At 38.3% G+C, this 23,190-nt stretch overlaps 2 protein-coding genes across 9 annotated transcripts in view; both read right to left on the bottom strand.

The window, feature by feature from the left end:
- The window catches only part of SLC9B1 (solute carrier family 9 member B1), a 64,058-nt gene extending 47,300 nt beyond the window's left edge, over positions 1 to 16,758 (bottom strand). The window contains exons 1-2 of one of the 2 annotated variants that reach the window (XM_060299137.1): positions 16,642 to 16,758; positions 171 to 240 (exon numbers count right to left, since the gene is read on the bottom strand). In XM_060299137.1, the coding sequence (XP_060155120.1) occupies positions 171 to 240; positions 16,642 to 16,655 (84 nt within the window). In that variant the 5' untranslated portion in view covers positions 16,656 to 16,758. Of the gene's footprint in view, positions 1 to 170; positions 241 to 16,637 lie in introns of both variants that reach the window. The other variant, XM_030864172.2, reaches the window with a different exon arrangement.
- Positions 16,759 to 18,428: 1,670 nt separating this feature from the next.
- The window catches only part of SLC9B2 (solute carrier family 9 member B2), a 52,455-nt gene continuing 47,693 nt past the window's right edge, over positions 18,429 to 23,190 (bottom strand). For all 7 annotated transcript variants that reach the window (XM_060299132.1, XM_030864169.2, XM_060299131.1 and 4 more), the window contains one exon: positions 18,429 to 23,106. In XM_060299132.1, the coding sequence (XP_060155115.1) occupies positions 22,885 to 23,106 (222 nt within the window). In that variant the 3' untranslated portion in view covers positions 18,429 to 22,884. The remainder of the gene's footprint in view (positions 23,107 to 23,190) is intronic.

Genomic DNA, 23,190 nt, shown 5'->3' with positions numbered 1-23,190 from the left:
CAATAAGTATAGGGCTATGAATTCATTTTCTACGGTTTCATAGTATAAAATGACCACTTCTCACTTTTAAACCAAACATATATAAAAACCTATTAAGTAAACTTCAAAAATAAATTTTAACATCAGATTGTTTTCATGTCATATGTTACAATATAGTTTTAATTTTTTACCTGAGGAGTTGTAGATGATTGGATGTTTTTATCCTCCAAATGTTCATTTTTTGGATCTGTGGCATACATGCTAATGTTTAAAAGTAATTTGAAAGAAAAAAAGAAAGAAGGACTATAAATCCATCTGAAAACAAACACGGTTAAGTGGGATTAATTTTTAAATAATTTTTTAGCATAAAGTTTCACCACAGTCAAGTCAGATATCTTTATAGTAAAAATAGTCCAAATATTCATTTTAAAGTTATTAACCAAACTCATGTGCATAAATTTTAAAAATCATTATCACAAAACAATTTAATACTTCTCAGTAGTTCATAATCCTGGGCCGTATATTAAAAGCATATATCAGAAAACTTAGTTCTTTATTTCATGCACTGAAATAATATGTTTGAGCTAATTTCCATCATTGATTTACTCTAGTCAGTCAACTCCTGAATAAGAGACTCCAAAAAAATTTTAAATGAAATGTGATCAACTACATTAAAACCTACATCTTATAAGCATGCTGTCTTTATACATGGTCCATTAGAAAGGTCTGTGGGTTCATCATTAAGCAAAATAAAATAGGTTTTATTTTGAATAAGAATGAACTAGGAAAAAACAGTGAACTAGAACCATATCAAGAGGAGAATTAGTTCTGGAAACATTTATTTTAAAATATCTGTTGTTTCTACCTTCTCTGTGATCTTTGCTGCCTTTGAGTAAAGGGAGAGTATCTTTGCCTTAAAAATATCTTTCAATTCTTGAGTTACTGTCGAAGACAAAAAGATTTCAAGTTTTAATTTTTAAGTACCTGATAATAATGTGCTTCAAGTATCTATATATATTTTTAAAGGCAAGCAATTTTAATAATGAAAGTTTTTAATGAAAAGGTACATTAACATCTGAGTACCTACCATATATATTGTCTCACTTTACGAAGTAAAATATTACTGTGTAAAATCCTATAAGGAATCATAACTGAATTTATGATATTAAAACAGAAAATAACAGTTGTTTTTTAAAATTTGATGAAAAAGTGAGATCTCTAAGTCCTTTTAAAGTAAAACTCCATGTTAGTTAAAGGGAATATCAGAATTATTAGAATGACTACCTGTTAGCTGTTAGACCAGTAGCTAAGTGTTAGTAAGCCCTATGAACGAGGAATGTGGGTGAATCACGTAAGTTGTTTCAGGTTCTGAAGGGACAGGCTGAGGGTTAGCACCATTAAAAAATCTGAACTCCAGTACACAAGAGTCAGGGCACAAAGTTCACCCACTCAGTAAGTTCTGAATGCCTACTCTTCTGGACTCTGAAGATAAAAGCAGCAAAACAAAACGGGAATATAGGTTTCTACTCTCATGGAGCTTATATTCTTGTAGGGGGGAAGGGAAAGACAATAAACAATATTTTCAGACTGCAATTAAATACTGAAGAAAATAAACCAGCATGTCACAGTGGTCAAGGCGACATTTCAATTGTGACTTGAATGAGGACAAATTGTGAGTCATAACTAGGCAGATGGACTAGGGGCATGCAAATATAACATCAAGAATCATACAAGGGGCTTCCCTGGTGGCGCAGTGGTTGGGAGTCCACCTGCCGATGCAGGGGACACGGGTTTGTACCCCGGTCCGGGAAGATCCCACATGCCGCAGAGCGGCTGGGCCCGTGAGCCATGGCCGCTGAGCCTGCGCGTCCGGAGCCTGTGCTCCTCAACGGGAGAGGCCACAACAGTGAGGGACCCGCGTACCGCAAAAAAAAAAAAAGAATCATACAAGGAGAGATATCAAGAAACCAGGCAGCTTATTTTAAGATCTGCAACTATGTCATGATTAGGATGGCAGGACTTGGGATACAGGGGAGCAAACAGTGCATTAGAGCTTGAAAACCTAGATAAGGGGTCTGAATAATAAATTTAATAGGTTAGGAGCTATAAGAGAAGCTTGATACTGTGTCAAGCAATATTTGTGCCTGGCAATTACTCAAAACTCTCTTTACATATTTGCCAAAAGTGGAATTGGTAGGTGGTAACTACCAATTAGCATAGTAACTAAAAGCAAGAACTTTGAAGCCGAGATAGAAGTGATTTATTTCCCTAGGCCTCAATTTCCTTATCTGTAAAATAATGATATAATATTGCTTAATTTATTGGTTATTGTGAGGGTTAAATGATATAATAACAGCTGACACAACTTGGACTGTTAAACACTTAACAGGAATTATCTCATTCGATTCTCACAACTCTACGAATTATTTACTATTATTATCCTTATTTTACAGATGTTGAAGCTGAGACCCAGGAATTTTAAGTAATTTTCCCAAAGTCACACAGCTGGCAAGTAGCATAGTTGGAATTTGAACCAAATACTCTTTAGTATTATTCAAATTCTTATTAACCTTGGCATCATCTGTCGTTTTCCTTTTAGTTATTCTGGTGATACTGCATTATGGATTTAAGTTGCATTTTCTTGATGACTAATATATTTCATATATTTATTGGCCATTTAAATATCTTTTTTAGTAAAGTATCTGTTTAACTCTCTTGCCCATTAAAAAAAATGTATTGCCTGTATTGTTCTAATTGATTGGTTGGGAGTTCTTTATCTATTCTAGAATGGATCTTTTCTTGAATATATAAATAGCCAATATCATCTCCTACTCTGTGGCTTGCATTTTCACTCTGATGATGTCTTTGAATGAACAGGAGTTTTTACTTTAATTTAGTCCAATTTGTTCTCTTCTTCTTTTATGGCTGGAGTTTTTATTGTTTTAGAAATCTTTGCCAACCCTGAGATCATAAAGATATCTCTTTACATATTCTTCTGGAAGCATTAGTGTTTTGCCTTTTACATTTAAGTCTATGATCCATCTGGAATTGATTTTTATGTATAGTGTGAGAAAAAGATAAAAATTGATTTTTTTCCCATATGATATCTAATTGACTCAGCACCATTAATTTAAAAAGACCATCCTTTACCCATTGCACTTCAGGGTCACCTTTGTTGTAAATAAGGTGACCACATATATGTGAATTTATTTTTGGATTCTGTTCTGGTCCACTGGCCTATTTTTCTATCCTTATGCCAACACTACATTAGTGCTTATATAATAGGTGTTGATAGAGTTGGACTGACTCTTTGGCTTTTTGTATTTCCATATGAATTTTAGAATCAAGTTGTCAATTCACAAATACACACACACACACACACACACACACACAAAACCTGCTGGAATTTTGTCTGAAATTGTACTGAATCTACAGATCAGTTTGGGGAGAACGTGATATCTTAATAGTATGTCAGTCCTTGAACACTGTATATCCTTCCACTTATTTAGATTTTCTTTATTTTAATAACGTTTTGTAAAACTCTAAACTGAATTTAGAGGTCTTGCACATCTTTCATTAGGCTTATTTCTAGGTAGGCTTATTTCTAGGCATTGATGCTTTTCTGGATGTTACCAAAATAGTATCATTTAAAAAATTCATTATTTGTTTTTGCTGATATACAGAAATACAAGTAATTTTTGTTTATTTATTTTATATGCAGGCCTTAATAAGTTCACTTTATTCTAATAGTCTGTAGATTCTTTTGGATTTTCTAAGTATACAAGTAAGTATACAAGTTTTATTTATGCATTTAATCTCCTTTTCTTTCTTTACTGCACTGGTTGTAACCTGTCTTTATAGTTGCTCAATATCCTTGATGACCTTGGTATTGTCCGTTTACAGTATTTCTTTTACTATAGATCTGTTGACAATAAACCCTTTCATTATTTATTTGTCTGAAATGTGCTAATTTCACCTTCACTTTTGAAGGGTATTCTCACTGGATACAGAATTCTAGTCTAGAAGTTATTTTCTGTAAACATTTAAAAAATGTTCCATTGCATTCTGGCTCCCATAATTTCTGTTAAGACTTTAATTATCATTCTTACCATGACTCCTTTGAAGATAATATATTTTCCCTCTCTTTGACTGATATTATAGTTACTAAAAAAAATTTTCTTTTGATAAAATATGCATGACATAAAAGTCACCACTTTAAAGTGTGCATTTCAGTGGTATTAAGTGCATTCACATTGTTAAGCTACCATCACCACCGCCCATCTCCAGAACTTTTTCATTATCCCAAACTGAAACTCTGTATCCATTAAACAATAACTCTCTATTCTCCCCTCCTGAAACCCCCTGGTAACCACCATTCTACCTTCTGTCTCTATGATTTGACTACCCCAGGTACCTCATATAAATGGAATCATACAATATTTGTCCTTTTGCATCTGGCCTATTTCACTTAGTATAATGTCTCCAAAATTCATCCATTTTGTAACATGTATCAGAATTTCCTTCCTTTTTAAGGCTGAATAATATTCCATTGATGTATATACCATATTTTGTTTACCCCCTTCATCTGTCTCTTTTTTTTTAGTGGTTCACTATTAATAATTTAATGATTAAGTGAGATAATCCAAATAAAATATTCAGCATAGTCCCAAGCATATGGTAAGCACTCCATAACGGTAACATACTCAGAAAGGAAAACAGAGTTGCTTAGCTAGTTAAAGGTAGAGAAGTCAGGAGGTCTAACCCCTGGTTGAGTGGCTTCCTTATGATTTAGATTCCCATCCAATATGTGGCATGGAGAATTCAAATGGAGAAAAGTGGTCAGTTGCAGGAAAGAATGCTGATTCTTTTATTTTTTATTTTGCTTAGAACAAGTTAGAGATTGTAAGATTATAAGCTGGTAACATACTATAGTGTTCATTTACAATTTATTTTCTATTCAGAACACATCTTGTTATTTATGTTTTTCAGATAGTTGTTGAAATCCAACAATGCTCTGGAGCAATCTGCACGGTAAACATTTCTTTTAGGATTATCGCCTTTCTCTGCGCGCCCTTTTCCTCTTTTGCTTGTAACTTGTGCATTGTCCACTAGATGGCAATACACCAACATAAAATGCAAAGGAAACCGCCATACTGTAGCATCTTATTTACTCGATTTAGTGGGAGATGATCGTTTTCCTGGAAAATTCGCCTGCAAGTAGTGGGTTAGGACTACATCCATGCTTCCTATTGTGGAATTAATTAAAACCAGTGCTGATGAATGAACAGATGCTGAATGAATAAGTACAATCATATATTTAGTGCTTACAATGTACCAGACCCCAAGATAGGTACTACATACGTGGTATGTGTCTGCTTTCCTCATATCACCACCCACCTCCCCCCATTGAACAGATGAGGACTCTGAGGACTGGAGGGTCAGTGGCTTTCCCAGGGTCATACAACTAGAGAGAGATGAAGCCAGGACTGCTCAGTGGCAGGGGAAGATGATGAGTTTGAAGCCACTGGTCACATCCAAGTACCAGAATGCAATGGAATCATGGAATTCTACCTTAGGACTGGGCAAAAGCTATGAATTTAATCCCTTCGTTTGTTGATGGACATTTGGGTTGTTTTCACCTTTGGGGCTATTGTGAATAATGCTGCTGTAAATATGGATGTACAAATAACTGTTCAAAGTCTGCTTTCAATTCTCATGCATATGTACAAAGGAGAACTGCTAGATCATATGGTAATTCTACGTTTAATTTTTTGAGGACCTGCCATACTGTTTTCCACAGTGACTATACCATTTTATATTCACACCAGCCATGCGCAAGGGTTACAATTTCCCCACACACTTGTTGACACCTGTTATTTTGGTTTTTTGTTAATAGCCATCTTAATGGGTATGAAACAGTATCTCAATGTGGTGTTTTGATTTGCATTTCCCTAATGATTAGTGATGTTGAGAATCTTTTCATGTGTTTATTGGCCATTCATATATCTCCTTTGGAGAAATGCCAATTCAAGTCCTTTGCCCATTTTAAAACTAGATTGTTTTTTGTTGTTGAGTTGTAGGGGTTCTTTAAATACTAGGGCTATTAATCACTTATCTGTTTGCAAATACTTTCTTTCATTCTGTGGGCTGCCTTTCCACTCTGTTGATAGTGTCCTTCCATGCGCAAAAGTTTTTAATTTTGATGTTGTCCAATTCATCTAGTTTTTCTTTTTGCCTGTACTTCGGGTGTAACATTCAAGAAATCATTGCCAAATCCAAAGTCATGAAGCTTTCCCCCTATTTTTTTCTTCAAAGACTTTTATAGTTTGAGGTCTTACAATCACAGTCATCTTAACATCTTCGTCTCCTAACTCAAAAATCTGGGTCATCTTTGAACATGTTTCTATTTTCAATTTTCTGTCTTGGTGTGTGGTCATAAAGTATTGTCTAAAAGCTAGCATGGCTAATAATTTTATTGAAAACTTGACATGTATAAGAAATGATACAGTCTCCAAATGTTATCTTCTTCCAGAAAGAAACGTGTGGTGGGGGGGAGTGCTAATTACTTTAAGGAAATCAGAGACTGAGCTCAGTTGAGGTAGATTTGTAACACTCAGTTTTACCTCAATTTGTTCTGGTTCCTAGGGAATAGTTCTCTAGGAATTTTGCCTTAGATGATGCCCCCGACAAATTACGATAACCTCACTCATTTTTCCCAGGTCAGAGATACATTATTTCCCCTTGGTTCACTCCCACTGTCTGTGCTTTTTCCGAGGTCACAAAGGTATAAATAAAGGAGCTGGGACCAAAATCAGGCAGTTTGGCTCCAGAGCCCACACTCTTAAAACTAAAGTGCTTATAATATATCAGACACTGTGTCAGACATAGGCAAAGCTCTCACAGGGTCTAGATGCTAACGTTTAGAAAATGGCCATTATAACTTAAATCTGTTTTAAAAAAAGAAGAGAAAATCTATCAAGTATCTATCTAACTTTTTGGTTTGTCTATTTTAGAAAAGAAAGTATTAAAAATAAGGGCCTTAGGAAAAACTTGAAAATAGGGTGTAAATAATGAATAAGTCAGAGAAGGCTACGATTATTTAGAAATAGCTCATTGGAAATCAATTATAAAGGTGTTAAGATCCCTCTACAGCCCTCTTACCCTCCAACCCCTTTCACTGAGCACTCTGGAACTTCTGCTAGAATTATCAAACTCTCAACCTCTTCAGAGCATTCTCTCAAATTCTGTGTCTTATCTGAAACCAAGCCCTTCCCTTAAGCATACTACTTCCCCTACAGTCCTCTTTCATAATAGCTGTTTATTTGCTTACTTCCTTCTGACAACTGCTATTTATATACATTACTTTTTAAAAACCTTGCCTCTTTGAAGCTTGTATAGTTTGGCAATACCGCTTTCTCCCTCTTCCAGTCACTGTTATTTACTGACCTTATCTTGGTTCCTTTCCATTATTCACCAAAGACATGAACAGCTGACTCCCAAGTTTGTAATCCTTCTGAGTCTTAAACATACACTTGGGTAATGCATTTACTACCGTGGCTCCACATATAACCCCTCATTCTCAGTAGATAACCTTACCTCCAACTTCCATTACAAATCTTTCTCTCCCTCTTACATTAAAGGAAGTGTCCTTCCTCCTAAGGCAAGCAGAGCACTTGTACTTTGGATTATATTCCTTCTTGTATTCTCAAGAATTTTACATCATCAATGATCCTTCTCTGCCTGTTATCAACTATTCCTCCTCTCCCACTTCCTTTCAACTAGATCCTTCCCAATGACGTTTAAATGAGTTCATCTTAATAAAAGTTTCCTAGAAACCCACATCCCCATTCAGCTGCTCCTTCCCTTTACTAGTAAACTTTTTGCAGAGTTGGTGGTTCTCACCACAGTCTTCTTTTCCTCACAAACCACTCACTCAGCAATACTTACCACTTGAGGTTCTACTCCTTTCACTCCACAAAGTATTCTACTTAAGGTCATAAGTAATCCACAAGTGAACATAAGACATGATGAAACATTCTTCTTTTCACTCTTATTAAACCACTCTCTTACCCCACCCCTCATCTTTCTTCTTATTCCTTTCCTGTCTTCTTTGCAGACTCATTTTCTCTCATCAACTGCTAAAAGTTGGGGGTCAGGAAGGTTCTGCCCTCAATCCTCACTTCAGTTCACTGGTTCAGTGCCCCAGTACTCCTTACTGGCTTTAGGACAAAGACAAAAATATTTAACATGGCTGTGTTCAAACTACTACAACGAAGTACCAAATCCTGGGTGGCTTATAAACAACAGAAATGTATTCCTCACAGTTCTGGAAACTGGATGTCCCAAGATCAGCGTCCCAGCATGGCTGGTGAAGGCCCTCTTTTGGGTTGCAGACTGCTGACTTCTCATTGTATCCTCATATGACAAAGAGACAGCTAGAGAGCTCTCTGGAGTCCCTTTTATAAGGGTACTAATCCCTTTTATAAGGATTCTACCATCATGACCTAATTATCTTCCAAAGGTCCCACCTCCTAATACCATCATTTTGGGGATTAAGATATCAACATATGAATAAACATCCAGTTAATTGCAATGATAATCCTACAGGATTCTGCACAATGTAGTCCATGGGTCTCTCTCAAGCCTAATTTCATACCATTCCCCATTCATTTTTTCCATTCCTAGCCACTCTGATGTTCTTACAGGTCCTTGAAATTGCTAGATTCCTTCTGCAGAGCCTTAATACTTGCTTTTCCCTCCAACTGAAATACTCTCCACCAACCTCCCCTTCATTTGGCTAACTCCTTTTTAATCCCTCAGCTCAAGGACCTCAGAGAAATATTTATGACACCACCACTGCCCATAGACTAAGTAAGGTCCAGTTTTTTATGTTCTTATAGAATGTTGATCATTTTTTTCACAGCAGTTTTCTCAGTTTGTAGTCATGTATTGATTAGAGTGACTGTTTACTGTGTTTGTCTCATTAGGCTGTAGACTCCATAATAGTGTCCCACAGGTCCTTGAGGCTCTGTGCATTTTAGTTTTCAGTCTTTTTTTGACTCTGTTTTTCAGTGAGAATGATTTCTATTTATCTATCATCAAGTTCATTGATTCTTTCCTAGTTCATTTCCATTCTGCTATTGAGTCCATCCAGTGAATGTTTTATTTCAGATACTGTATTTTTTTTTTTTTTTTTTGCGGTCCTCGGGCCTCTCACTGTTGTGGCCTCTCCCGTTGCAGAGCACAGGCTCCAGACGCGCAGGCTCAGCGGCTATGGCTCACGGGCCCAGCCGCTCCGTGGCATGTGGGATCTTCCCGGACCGGGCACGAACCCGTGTGCCCTGCATCGGCAGGCGGATCCTCAACCACTGCGCCACCAGGGAAGCCCCACTTTTTTTTTTTAAGACAATGACTAGCTGACATTACTATTTAATTAGGACAATACAAATCTGGACACTACTACTCCAATTCAAATGAACTCTGCCACTATTAACATTACTATAGTATTTAGTGTTTGTTCTCATTAATCAGATATTATCTTGAACTTTTATTCCTTTCAGGTGCCTAGATTTTGTTTCCACAATAAAATGGTAAGGTATTCCACGATTCGGAGCATGTTTTATATTCCTGTCTTTTTCTTAGTACCAAACACAATGGCTTTTCTCACCCATAGAATAAAGTTACTAACAACTTGTCCAGAATCCAAGGTTTTCCACAACATGGCATCAAACCATCTTGTCAGCTTCCTCTGTAGCTCTCTTGACCCTGTATTTCAGTCAAATTAAACTGTTAACTGCTCTCCTATGCATTATTTGTTTTTCTCTTATTTGCTTGGAATACCTTCCCACTGCATCTCTTCTTTGCAAATTATATCTGTTGCTTAAGGGTATTCCAGGAAAAGCTTCCTGCAAGGTATACCTCAAACTGGAAGTCATCTTCCCTTTTGAATTCTCACATCATTCTGTCACTTGCTCTACCTTCCTTCTCCCTCTCTAGTTGTCTATCCTTGGCCTTCTTTACAAGCTTCCTTTCCTTTATCTGTCCCTTAAATGTTGAGGTTCCTTGGGATTCTGCCTTCTGCCCTTTTTTCTTGTCACTCTCTCTCTATTTTTTAAGACATTTATTTTACTACCAATGACCAATAAGCTGATGAGCCTGGCCTAGAGAAGACCTAGAGATTCTAACTAGTATATTTACCTAAATATTGAATATCTCTACTTGATCACCTTTATAAGCATCTTAAGCTAAGCTCAATGTATGTACAACTGAACCCAAGACCTTTCCCCACCAAATCTATTCCTTCTTCAGAGAATTTCCTATCTCAGAGAATGAAGCTACCATCTACTTAGTTGCTCAAATTAGAAACTGAGGAGTCATTCCTTCTCCCCTCTTTTCCTTTCCTGCTGACATCTGGTGAGTTACTAAATCATGATAACACAAGCTCCTAAATATTAAAAAATTTTGCCCACTTTTCTCCATATAAATTGCCACTATCCCAGTCCAGGCCATAAGCACCTTTCCCTCTAAACACTATAATGGTCTTTCCAACTGTTTTCTCCATGTCCAGCCTTGGTACTCCCCCCTGTAATTTCCATAATGCATCTTCTAAAATGTACAGTGATTACAGCAAGTTCCTGCTTAATATTCTTCAATGGCATCCCATAGAAGAGAAACGTCCAAACTCCTCAAACTCAGCTTACAGAGCCCTCTGTTATAAGGGCTAATCTTGTCCCTGTGTATCTCCTCATTCTTCACTTGGCATTCTAAACTTCAACCGTACTAAACTGTAGTTCTTCAAACTTGTCATGCCTCACATCCCCAAGACTTTATACATTCTGTATGTTGCCTCCTCACCCAACACCCCTGCTTTTTTCCCAGCTAATTCTACGTAGTTTAAGAAGTCATTCTTGTAGAAGCTCCCTTCAGTATGCATTCTTATTGCAGCATCCACCCCAGTATGGTAAGTGCTTGTTTAACTACCATCATTCTTTTACTTGACAAATATTAATTGAGAGTGCACTATGTAACCGGTACTGTATTCTTTACATAGAATTTAGTCACTATAGGGTATTGTGGAAGCACGTATGGTACATGGGGTCCAAGAAATGCTTCTCAGTGACTCGCATTTCCATTTATTTTCCTGGTAGATTGAGTCAGTACTGATTTCATGATCATTTCTGGGTTCTTTGAATTACCTAACACCATAGATGGTAGATAAATATCTAATCCCATTAACTGTTGGATTTTAAACATATACAAAACGTTTTCACATTGTAAGTGGACTCCAGCCAGCCATTACTTTCTACTTAGCAGAGCTTTTCTTTGTTATCACTTTGGATATAATGGAGTGTAAAAAGTGAAGAGGCAAACTACTATAGTGAAAGATATGGGACTTATTGTCAGAACACCATGGTTAGTAATTCTGCCGCTTTCTAGGTATGTGTCCTTAGTCAAGACACTTAACCTCTCCAAGTCTCAGTTTTCTCATCTGAAAAAGGTAGTTACAAAATCAAATGAGATAAGAGAAAATAAAAGCATAACATAAAATATAAAGGGGTATCCAAATGCAATTATTATTATTGTTATTAGGGTGACTACAGATCAGGTCTCCCTGTTACTTGTCATCCCAGCTCTATAGGCAACAGGAGTTCCAAATCTCATCCTTCATCTTCCCTTTACTATTTAAAAGGTAGGCTTTTGTACTTTAATAAACACATACTCATGAAAATGTTTAAAAAAACAAAAACAAAAGACAAATACTATATGATTTCACTTATATGTGGAATCTAAAAAATAAAACAAGCTAGTGAATATAACAAAAAAGAAACAAACTCACAGATAGAGAGAACAAACTAGTGGTTACCAGTGGCGAGAGGGAAGGGGGGCCAGTATAGGGGTGGGAGATTAAGAGGTACAAACTACTATGTATAAAATAAATAAGCTACAGAAACATATTGTACTGCACAGGGAATACAGCCAATATTTTACAATAGCTATAAATAGAGTATAACCTTTAAAAATTCTGAATCACTATGTTGTACACCTGAAGCTTATGTAATATTGTATATCAACTATACCTCACTTAAAAAAAAGTCAGATAACAAGTGTTGACAAGGATTTGGAGAAATGGGACCCTCATATACTGCTGGTGATAATGTAACATGGTACAGCCACTTTGGAAAACAGGCTGACAGTTTCTCAAATGATTTAACATAGTTACCATATGACCCAGCAATTCTACTCTTAAGTATATTCTCAAGAAAACATATGTCCACACAGAAATTTGTACACAAATATTTATAGTAGCATTATTCATAATAGCCAAAACGTGGAAACAACCCAAATATTCATCAACAGATGAATGGATAAGCAAAATGTGGTATATCCATACAATGGAATATTATTCAGCCATAAAAAGAATGAAGTACTGATACATGCTATGATAAACCTTGAAAACATAATGCTAAGTGAAAAAAGTCAATCACAAAAGATCACATACTATATGCTTCCATTTATGTGAAAGTACAGTATAGGGAAATCTATAGAGACAGAAAGTAGATTAGTGGTTGCTTAGGGTAAGGGGTGGGGAGGACATAAGGGTGTTAGCTCCAAGGTATGGGGTTTCTTTTTGAGGTGATGAAAATATTCTACAACTGTAGTGATGGTTATATATATCTGTGAATACACCGAAAGCACTGAACTGTATACTTTAAATAGGTGAACTTGGTATGTATGGTATGGTATGTGAATTATATCTCAAAAAATCTGAGTTAAAACAAAAACAAAACACACACACACACACACACACACACACACACACACACACACACAAACAGCCAAAATATTTAACAACTAAATATTAAAGGGACAAGAGAGTCAGAAACACTAGCCTATGAAAGTCTAGAATTTAAATGTATTGGCCAAAAACCATCAGACCACAATTTTTAAAAAAATGTTAACTGGAAGGGTAGGTGGCACAAAAGAGTAATGATCTGAACCATTTCTCAGTAAAATAGTAACCCATTGAGCTGGAAAGTCAGGGTACCTGGGTTCAAGGACTAGTATAGCTACTAACTTAATCACTTATACCCAGGTAGTCTACCCACCCACCACTTTGGTCTTTCAGTTCCTTGATCTCCTTGGCTCCTTTGATCTTTTTTCCACCCTATCTCAGCTACTCACTCACAAGGCCACAAATATGAAATGGCCACTCAATTCTGCCCAGCTATGCTACTATGTTTCTCTAGTATTGCTACAGACTGAATATTTGTAACTCCTCAAATTCCATATGTGGATATCTTAACCCCCAATGTGATAGTATTAGAAGGTGGGCCTTTGGTAGGTGATTAGTTCATGAGGACAGAGCACTCACGAATGGGATTAGTGCCCTTATATGAGACCCAGAGAGCTCTCTTGCCTCTTTTGGCCATCTATAAACCAAGAACTGGGCCCTCACCAGAAACTGAATCTGCTGCCACCTTGATATTGGACTTCCCAGCCTCTAGAACTGTGAGAAAAAAAAATCTGTTTATAAGACACCCAGACTATGTTTTTTTTATTGGTTATAGCAGCCTGAACGGACTAAGACAAGTATGACTGCCTTCTATCTTCGAAATGACTATTTTATGTCTTTTCTTCACCCCTTAAACCTCTTATCCAAACATTCCACCTCTCTTCTACTGATCCTGCCTCATACTTTCTTTATGCTCATTGAGAAAAAGAGAATTAACTTCAGGCAGAAACTCTCTCATCTTCTGATCACTGAATCTACTCATGTACCTGCATCTCTACCTATACTCTCTTTCTTCCCATTACTATAAATTTTATGTTCATGTTCCTGAGCCAACATACATTTCTACATATTCCCTGGATCCCATCCCCTCTCACTTTCTCAAAGATTCCACTCCTAAGATATATGTTTTCTCTCTTATACTATATTTTTCCCCTCTATACTGGGTCATTCCCATTAGGCTAAAAACGTACTTAAGTATCCCCATCTTTAAGAATCCTACTTCGACCCCATATATTCTTCTATTACCTCCATTTCTCAGTTCTTCTTCACAGTGAAATATCTTGAGATGTCCACAGTGTTACGTCCGTTTCTTCACATCACATTTACTCTTCATTATGCTTGTCAAAATTCAAGTCAGATTTTTTTATTTTACCTCACCTCTCACCACATTTCAGTACCACTGGCCATGCTTTGTAGTCTTGGCTTTTTAAGTCACCACACACTTTGGACTTTCTTCCTACTTCACTGGCTACTCTTTCTCCATCTCCTCTGCTTGCTTCTTTTCCTCTGCTTTACCTCTAATCGTTGGAATGCTTTCTATGAACACACTATCCCTAGGTAGTTTTATCTACATCCTGATGTCTCTCAACTTTATATCTTTGGTTCCATACACAGAACTCAAGACTCAGAACTTACATTAGATTTTTAGTAAGCAGACCAAACATAAGGTGAGCAAAATAAAAACAGTCCCCGCTCCACACATTTTCTTCTCCAGTCTTTTCCATTTGGTAAATGGCAAAACCATCCACTAGGAGTTTCTCTCTTTTTCTCACCCCTATATTTAAAACATCACCCAGTCTGTAGTCTCTGCCACCAAATATATCTCACATCCATCCATGTTTATACCACTTTAGCCAAAACTATGGTCATTCCTTCCTGGATTACCACAAGGGTCTTCTCCTAATGCTGCTTTCCATTCCCTATGACCCATTCACCATGTAACAGGCGGAACAAACCTTTATACAATAAATCAGATTATATTACTCCCTTCCAAAAAACCCCCTACTGGTTTCTTATCATACTTTAAATAAATTCCTAACCTGTCCCATGAGTAGAGCCCCATGGCCGATTCAAAGCCCTTTGGGGTTTGAATTGGGCCGATTCATGGCCCCTATCTATGCTTTGGCTCCTAACTATCTCTCCAAGCTCATCTTGTCCCACTTTCTCTACATCCCAGCTACAGCATTCTTTATGATATTCTTTGAAAGAGTCAAGTTCTTTCCTACCTTGGGCTTCTGTAGTTGAAGTTTCCTTTATCTGCACTGCTCTGGTCCCAAATATTTCCATGGCTGTCTATTTTATATCACTGAGGTCTCAGCACAAATGTCAGCTCTTCAGGGAGGCCTTCCCTAACCAATCAATCTCAAGTAACCCCTCCCTGAGGTCCTCTCACCTCACACTGTTTTACTTCTTCACTGCACTCACCATTATCCAAAATTTCTTTGTTCACATATTGTTTACCTGTTTATTTTCTATCTTCATTACAATTTAAGCTCCATGAGAACAGGAATCTTGCATCTTTTTAACCATCGTATTCACAGTGTCTGGCAAAACAGTAGATGCCCTAAAAATATGTGATGCATTCCTGTCCCTGAGCGAGTCACTCGACCTCTCTAACCCACATTTGTGGGCTTACTGTTGCCAGCCTTACCTCTGGGTTTGGAGAATACAAAAGTGAATAAGACATGGCTTCTTGAAAATCTCATCCATTTATCCCTTTTCTCATATTTACTGAATGTATATTGTACTATGTTCCACATACTGCCCAATCTCAGTGTTTAGTTCCTTCTTCAGTAAAATGGAGTTTTGTTAACCAACTCTATCTCATAGGCTATATAAACAGGATGAGTATGAAAATAATATACAAAATGAGAAGTGCTATAAAATATTACTTTATATATTGCTATTGTTACACCTGCCTCTTTCCTTTTGTCTGGTACTGGCCAGGAGTTTATGACAACAGAGAGTCAACTGACAAAACCAGTCGTATAAATTCTAGTACTCACAGAAGGTAATAAATATGAATATCCATTTCACAGGCATATAGTGTCTAAAATGTCTGGTGCATGAATTCTTAAATGTGATAGTAATAAGTGTCACTTTCCCACACTTCTGTTGCAGTAACAGAATAACAATAACAAATAACAATACTATTTACACCTATGAAAAATGACAGAGTGAGGTGTGACCTCTCTCAGTGCCACCCAAGCCAATCTTCCCTCTCCATCACCCCATCTGATCTTTCATAGACTACAGGACACACACAGAGGGGTATCAGTGACCAGTTATGGGCCTGCAGAGCTCTTATAAGGACTCCTACATGATATGCCTGACACGTGGTACCTGTGCAACAACTGTCCTTAATCCTTCAAAAGCACTGATCTAAAGGGCTTGTCCACTGTGATAGAACAGGCGGAGTGAGGGGCGTGGGAGGAGGGAGGTGAGCCTTCCCAGGATCAGCAACCAATCCTGGAACACATCTCCAATCACAGGAGCTTACGAACGTTCATTTGCAGATATGTACCATTTGTACAGTAGTCTGCGCTTAATAAAATTAATGTTTCAGTCAGTCCTGACTGACAGACATTTCCTTACTTGCGAGTACCTGTAAAACGAAAGAAACGCAGGAGGAAGGGAGAGAATAAAGAAGAGAGATGTGGGGTGAGGGAGTAAAGACACGAGTCAGGGAGAGGAGAGAAAGAGGTCTGTGACTGTTTCCCCAGCGCCAGGCAAAGAAGCCCCCTAGAACTACGCTCCCTAGAACTGAAGGGGACGGAAAGGCGTTCCTGGGGGCTACCAGAGAGGAAAGACCGCGGGAGACAGGGGACTAGTGCCAAAGGGGAGAGTAAAGACAAATAGGCCGTACATACAATTCCTTTAGCATCCGCCGCTGCCCCGGGAGCGGCCCTGGCGCCCAGCAACCGCCGCAAAGCCCACGCGCAGCTCTGAGGTACAAGTGGCGGAAGCTCGGAGAGCGCAGTGGGCTGCGCGACAGCGGCTTCTGGGCGGGGCTGACGACGGCGGGGCGGGGCTAATGGCAACGAGGCTGGGCTAATCGCAACGAGTGGGGGGCTGGCGGCGGCGGGGCGGGGCTGGCGGCGGCGGGGCGGGGCTGACGCGTCTAAGTGGCGTCCTGGTCTTTCCAGGCCCCGGAGCCGGAGGGTTCCTGTGTTCTCCGCGACCGCCCGGTGTGTTTTCAGTCTGTTCAACCCTTTCCTTTCCATGTCTGAGAACACTGACCTATTGTGTTGTAAAAGTCAAGGGACGGAGTTGACTTCGGAGGGGCATTAGCCAAAAAGCAGCGCCAGGGGCTGCGCGTGCCAGAAGTAACTTGTCAAAACTCAGATCATATTTCCTCTTACGTAAACTTAAATATAGTGCAGTCTTAAAATAACATAGTCTCTGGGGTCAGGACTGCGCTCAAATTTCAGCACTGCCACTTTGTAGCTTTGGGACCACAGGCAAATACATAATCTCCCTGAGTTTTGGGTTTTCTTATCTGTAAAGGATGTGGTGGTGGTGTGAGACTAAATGAATTGACGCATGGTAAGTGTCTGCAACAGGGCTTGATACAAAGTAAACAGACGATATTCTGTTATCAGTGTAAAACCTTTGTTTAGTTTTGTCCCCAGCACCATGAAATCTTGTGTGGAAATCTTCATATGAAACAATGAAAGCAGAACTGCTCTGGTTTAAGGTGGGCCCAGAAGCTTTGGGTTCTCAGTGCCAAAGGTGGACTTCAAGTTTCCTCTATGGAATCCCCAAGCTTCCTATTATATAGACGAAAACAACTGTTATTGGAGAAAGTCTAAACTTCTTAGAAAGACAAACTGACCTTTCCTGTTTTTTTTTCTCCTGATACTCCAAACAACTTTTTCTCCTGCACACGCTGTATTCCTTTTTGACCCCATGTTTTTTCTAAAGTCATTTCGTCTATGCGGAGTGTTCCCTCTCTCCTTTTCTTATTTATCATTTAAGATCTCATTCAAATTACAACTCTTTTTGGGGCGACTGAGTAAAAATTCTCTTTTTATTGTAACCCCTTCCCACTTTCAGCATGGTGTAGACAGCTCAGCAAGGATTTAAAGTCATTTTCTTCCTGTTTTAGGAGAGTAGACAAGGTCTTTTGTGATTATATGGCTAAGGAAATGCTTTGTTCTCATGGTATGGAAGGAAAAAGCAAGGAGATCCCCAAGGATACTAGGATGAAGAACAAATGGTAAAGCTGGGAAGAAGGACCTTTGAGAGGAATCTGCTGGCCTCCAGGACACTGCTCTGTGCCCCAGATGCAATGGACTGCTGGAGGTCAAATGCTTTAGGGTCAATTTAAGGAAGATGGAGGGCACATCAACAGAGTTTCAGAATTCTCACCAGGTCAGAGGGCTCAGGCCATATTTAATTTGAGTTAGTCAACGAAAGCATGTGATATCACTTGCTCCCAAAATGGCACGAAGCAATTCCCATCTGTTACAGAGAACTAAATTATTCATATAGAAATATAATGTCCTGAAACATTTCAAAAATAATGTCCTTCATTTATTTAAAGACAATATAATACAAACTTAATAATAATCACTTAAAAAGCAGCTAAAGAAACATCTGAAGCTTTTTTGGTAAAAAAAGTCAATAGTAAGTTCATAGCAATTAAATTGGTTATATTTGCAACAATGCCATTAAAAGCAAAAAAAAAAAAACTTTTGAGGAACAAAGAGAACCTTATTCATTACAGCAGTTTTTACTAAATTGGATATGAAAGTAGTTTCAAAAATATTTTCTGTATAAAGTATAAAGTTTCTGTATAAAGTTTCAAAAATATCTTCTGTACTTCTGAAAGCACTTCAATAAAAATAGAAATTTGGCCAATGATCTATTTGGTATGATTTAAGTGCCAATTTTCTTTTCCAGTCTTACCTCTCACTAATTCCCATTATCAACCTTAAGTGTCGGCCGTTTACCCCAGGCTTTACTGTTTTCACACTTGGCTAATATGCCAGCCCTGTACCTAGCTGTTCCCTTCTTCGCTTTACTCCCTAATATCAACTCATCAATCCAAATCATACCCTTTCTTCAAAGTCCGGTTCACGTATCACCTCCTTTAAGAAGTTTTCCTCACTGAGAACAGTTTTGAATCATTCATTTGGATTACAGCTATTTGTACACATCTTGCTGCCTTGTAAGGTTCTTGAAGGCAAGTATATTATTCACATTTGTATTCCCCTCAGAGTCAGTCTCCCACTAGAATTCAAGTTCCATTAAACAGAACCCTTGAATATCTTCTTCATCACTGTATTCCCCAGCACCTAGCAAAACTGGCACACGGTAGCCAAGTTACAAGTGTATTCGGAGTGAGTGAATGAATGGATTTTAGAACATAACTCCATAAAGGCAGAGATTTATCTGTTTTATTCATTGCAAAATGAATATCTGAATATTACCAGGTGAATAAATTATTTTTTGGAAGGCTTAGGATGCATCATATACAAGAAAAATTCTTCAGTCTATATGCCTTCCCAGAGGTCAAATGTATTTATGTTGGCTTTCACCCAACGAATTTGGTGGATGATATATCGTTCTGAAAATAAGACAACCCCCAGAACTGCAAGAGTAAAATATAAAAGAATCAAAATAAAATGGGTGTTTACATTAAGAGTAAAATTTAAAAGAAAATAAAATGGGTGTTTACATTAGTTTCAGTTTTCTTTATTGTTCTTTCCTGTGTTCTAAATTTTCTGCAATGAAAATGTATTATTTTGTAATCAGACAAAAATAATCAGTACCATTTTTAAAGAATGTAATGGATGAGATCACTTGCAAACATAAGACTGAGGACATTTTGAGAACATTAAAGTCCAATCAATGTTATGGAGTTAATACCAGAGAGAAAAACAGTGGACTGTGAAAATAACTTGAAGAGCTGAAGCCTAATCAGTCTGCCTAAAGACAAACAAACAGACAATAAACAAACACTTCTCAAAGGGGAGATTGATGGTACCAACCCTAGGAAAAATAGGCATCTTGAAGAACATGAATTTATAGTGTTTGTTTAGCACTGTCCTTGGAAGTATGACACCCTTGCTGTGCACTGAATTGTATCCCCCCACCAAATTCATAAGTTGAAGCCATAACCCCCCAATGTGATGGCATTTGGAGATGGGGACTTGGAGAGGTAGTTAGATTGGATAAGATCATGAGGGTAGAGCCCTCATGGTGGGATTAGTGCCTTTATAAGAAGAGACACCAGAGAGCTTGCACACTCTCTTCCATCCCCATTTTTTCACCCCACCCTGTGAGGACCCAGCGAGAAGGAGGTTATTAGCATGCTATGAAGAGAGCCCTCATTAGAGCCTGATCAGGCTGGCAACTTTCACGTTTGACTTCCAGCCTCCAGAACTGTGAGAAAATAAGTATCTGTTGTTTAAGCCACTCAGTCTATGGTATTTTGTTGCAGTAGCCCAAGCAGACTAAGATAGACTAAGCAGACTAACATCTAAACTGTTATGTGGCAGGTAGTTTTCTGATACTGAAAGAGAATCTCCTCACTGACTCAGTTAATAAAAATTTACTAAATGCCCACCGTGCTCCATGCCCTGTGCAAACTGCTGAGGATTCAAAGATGACCAAGATAAGGTTCCCACCCCTCAGGGGTTAATTTAATAGGAGACAAACATATAAACAAACTGAAAAAAGGGCTATAAGTACTATGACAGAAGTATGTATAGTGTACATACACCGTTCTTTCAGGCACCCAGAGGTTAGAGTAACGGTTCCTATCTGTGGTTGGGTGGGTGGAGTAAGTTTGGTTGGCTTGAGTCAACACTGTATCAAATTAACTCTGAGTTCACCAGCCAAGTCAAGAGCTGTGACTTACAATGTGGTGACAAACCTGAGACTTCATGGTGAGCCCTGCAGAGACCAATACTGGACAGACAGCCAGAGAGATTTGGGTGTAGAGTAGAGGCAGGAAGTAGCTGCATGCTCTGAAAATGGCATAGGCTATGACAGTGGCTTACTGTGCTCTTCAACTATTTCTACATTCTGTAAATTTCCATTTCTAATTCTTCTTTGGGGCCTTGAATATTTATAACAACATTCTCATTTACTTATACTAACTGTATTTTGTATTAGTTAAAAAGTATTCAAAGCCTGTTACATGGAGAAGAGCTACTGGTGAACATGGGAACCAGCACTGACTGCAGCACCCTTGGGCCTCACATGCCTTTTGCTAAGTCCTAATCATCCCCCATGTCCTAACCCTAGTCCTACTTTCTCTGGAGGCTGTGTCTAAACTGCACCTCCCCCTGGATTGATAAGGTGCTCCTGCTACGAGCTCCCTGGCGCCCCTCTACTTCCTGCATCATGGCACGTATCATACTGTTTTGCAATCTCTTGTTTAGTGGTTGCTCTCCTCTATCAGACTGTCAGATCCTTAAAGATGGAAACAATATTAATCTTCATGATGTGCCTGGGTCACCAAAGGCTTTCAGTAAGTATTTGGATGAATCTAGTTTCAGAGCTTGTGATAGTAGAGGACCAGGTGAGCATTAAGTTTATGGTGCTACCACCAAGGTGCACCTGGCCAAGGAAGTTCATCCATCTGAACTTTGGTATACATTAATCCAGTCCAAATTGAGAACATAAACACTAAGGGAATACAGTCCCAGAAAGTAACCAGAGTCAGGCTGACATAAAAATGAAGATTCTATGGCTTCGTAATATGTTAGCTTAATAAAAATTAAGCTAGTTTTGGACAGAGGTGAATGTCATGGTGGAAGGGGCTGCAACAGTAGTCTAATGATAAGATTAGTTCAATATGAGATGTTAGTCTAACAACTAAATGAAGGGTGTATGTACCCTATTCGCACTTCTGTCAGAGCACTTATATCCCTTTTTACAGTTTGCTCATATGTTTGTCTGCTAATAAATCAGACCCTTAGGTAGTCTAATGACATGTTTATTTAAACATGATTATTCTAACAACTAGGCAGGAGTTGACCTAGAGTAGAGGAACTTAATGGGTGACATACAAAAGCAGAGATGTTCTGTTGATCAAGTGGGATAAAATGTGACTTTTGCAGATAAGCCTTTCTTCTTATCTTCTCTACTAGCATGTTGCAATCCCTGAAATTCCTGCCACAGAAGTCACTCTTTTGGTTAAAGTTACTAACTTTAGATGGTCCTCGTTAACCTGCAAGAAGATGCTATTAGGTGATGGCAACACCCAACACAATGGTACTTCTGGCTCTCCAATCTGACCTTCCCATCTCCCAGGATGTGAATGCTTAGTGAGAGACACTTTCTCAGCCTCCTCATAGCGGGGTGTGGGCTTCACTAACATTATGTAAGAGGAGAGATGTGTCCAACTCCACAGCACATCCTTAAAAATAAATTGCTTGCCTTGGACTTTCCTTTTTCCTTCTTCCTGAGGATTAGAAAGGGGACAGACATCTTTAACCTTTGTCCTAAGCTAGGGCATGGCACAGCCTCAAGACAGAAGGACATGGGTCTCTGAGTAGACTGCATGAGCAGAGTAACATTGTCAGCTGGTTTCATAAGAGGGAAATAAATTTCTCTATTTAAGTATTTCATTTTTCGTTTCTTCATTATAGCAGCTTACCTTACCCTGATTAATATGATATTCATGAGGCTGGTGTAGAGACTGATAGAAATTGATGAGGGATTGTGTTATGGTATTTTAAAAAAAGAAAAGAGGAGCCCAAAGCAATTCAAGGCATGAGAGGCCAGATGACCATGAACCGTGAAACTGTGATGGTAATAGTAAGTCAGAGCAAGCTGTTGGTTAGCAGAACAGGACACTGAAATTAAATTGTGGTAGTACATTCAAGTGTATATGTCCCTATAAAAATTAAGATATAATGATGAATAGTGTGTGAAAAAAAAAAAAAGGTAGAGATCAGGTTGGAGATGTAGAACATTACCCCCATCCCCCCAAGATGGAAAGGGTAATGGCTAAAAATGCTGTTTAGAGAAATAGCCACACTTGGTTCTAGTACATTTTAAGCTTAACCATTACATATGTCAATATCCATATGGATAAAAGTAGCCTCCGAGAGCAGCTTTCTGATGACTATATTCGGCATTCTCTCTTTTCACCTCTAAACCTGTATAGAAGTCTCTCCTTCATCTTCTTCATCTTTATTTTGATGTTCAGCTTTCTGGAGAAGTCTGGGGCCTAGCAAACCAATAAGTAGACTTCCAATTGGGGCTGTGATGAGGATGGCCAAAAATGCCACAGTCAACACATCCATTCCATATCCTTCTAACTGTTTCTCTCCATGTGATCTTGCTGTGTCCAAAGCCACAGATCCTATTGCAGCCTATAAAAGTTTAAAGGTAAAGTTGGAAGCATGATAAGACAAGCACATAGAAAAAAAGGTTATTTTATCATTTGCAAAAACAAA

Source organism: Globicephala melas, chromosome 5 (genome assembly GCF_963455315.2).
Source record: "Globicephala melas chromosome 5, mGloMel1.2, whole genome shotgun sequence".
NCBI lineage: Eukaryota > Metazoa > Chordata > Mammalia > Artiodactyla > Delphinidae > Globicephala > Globicephala melas.
This window is presented reverse-complemented; position numbering and strand designations above follow the sequence as displayed.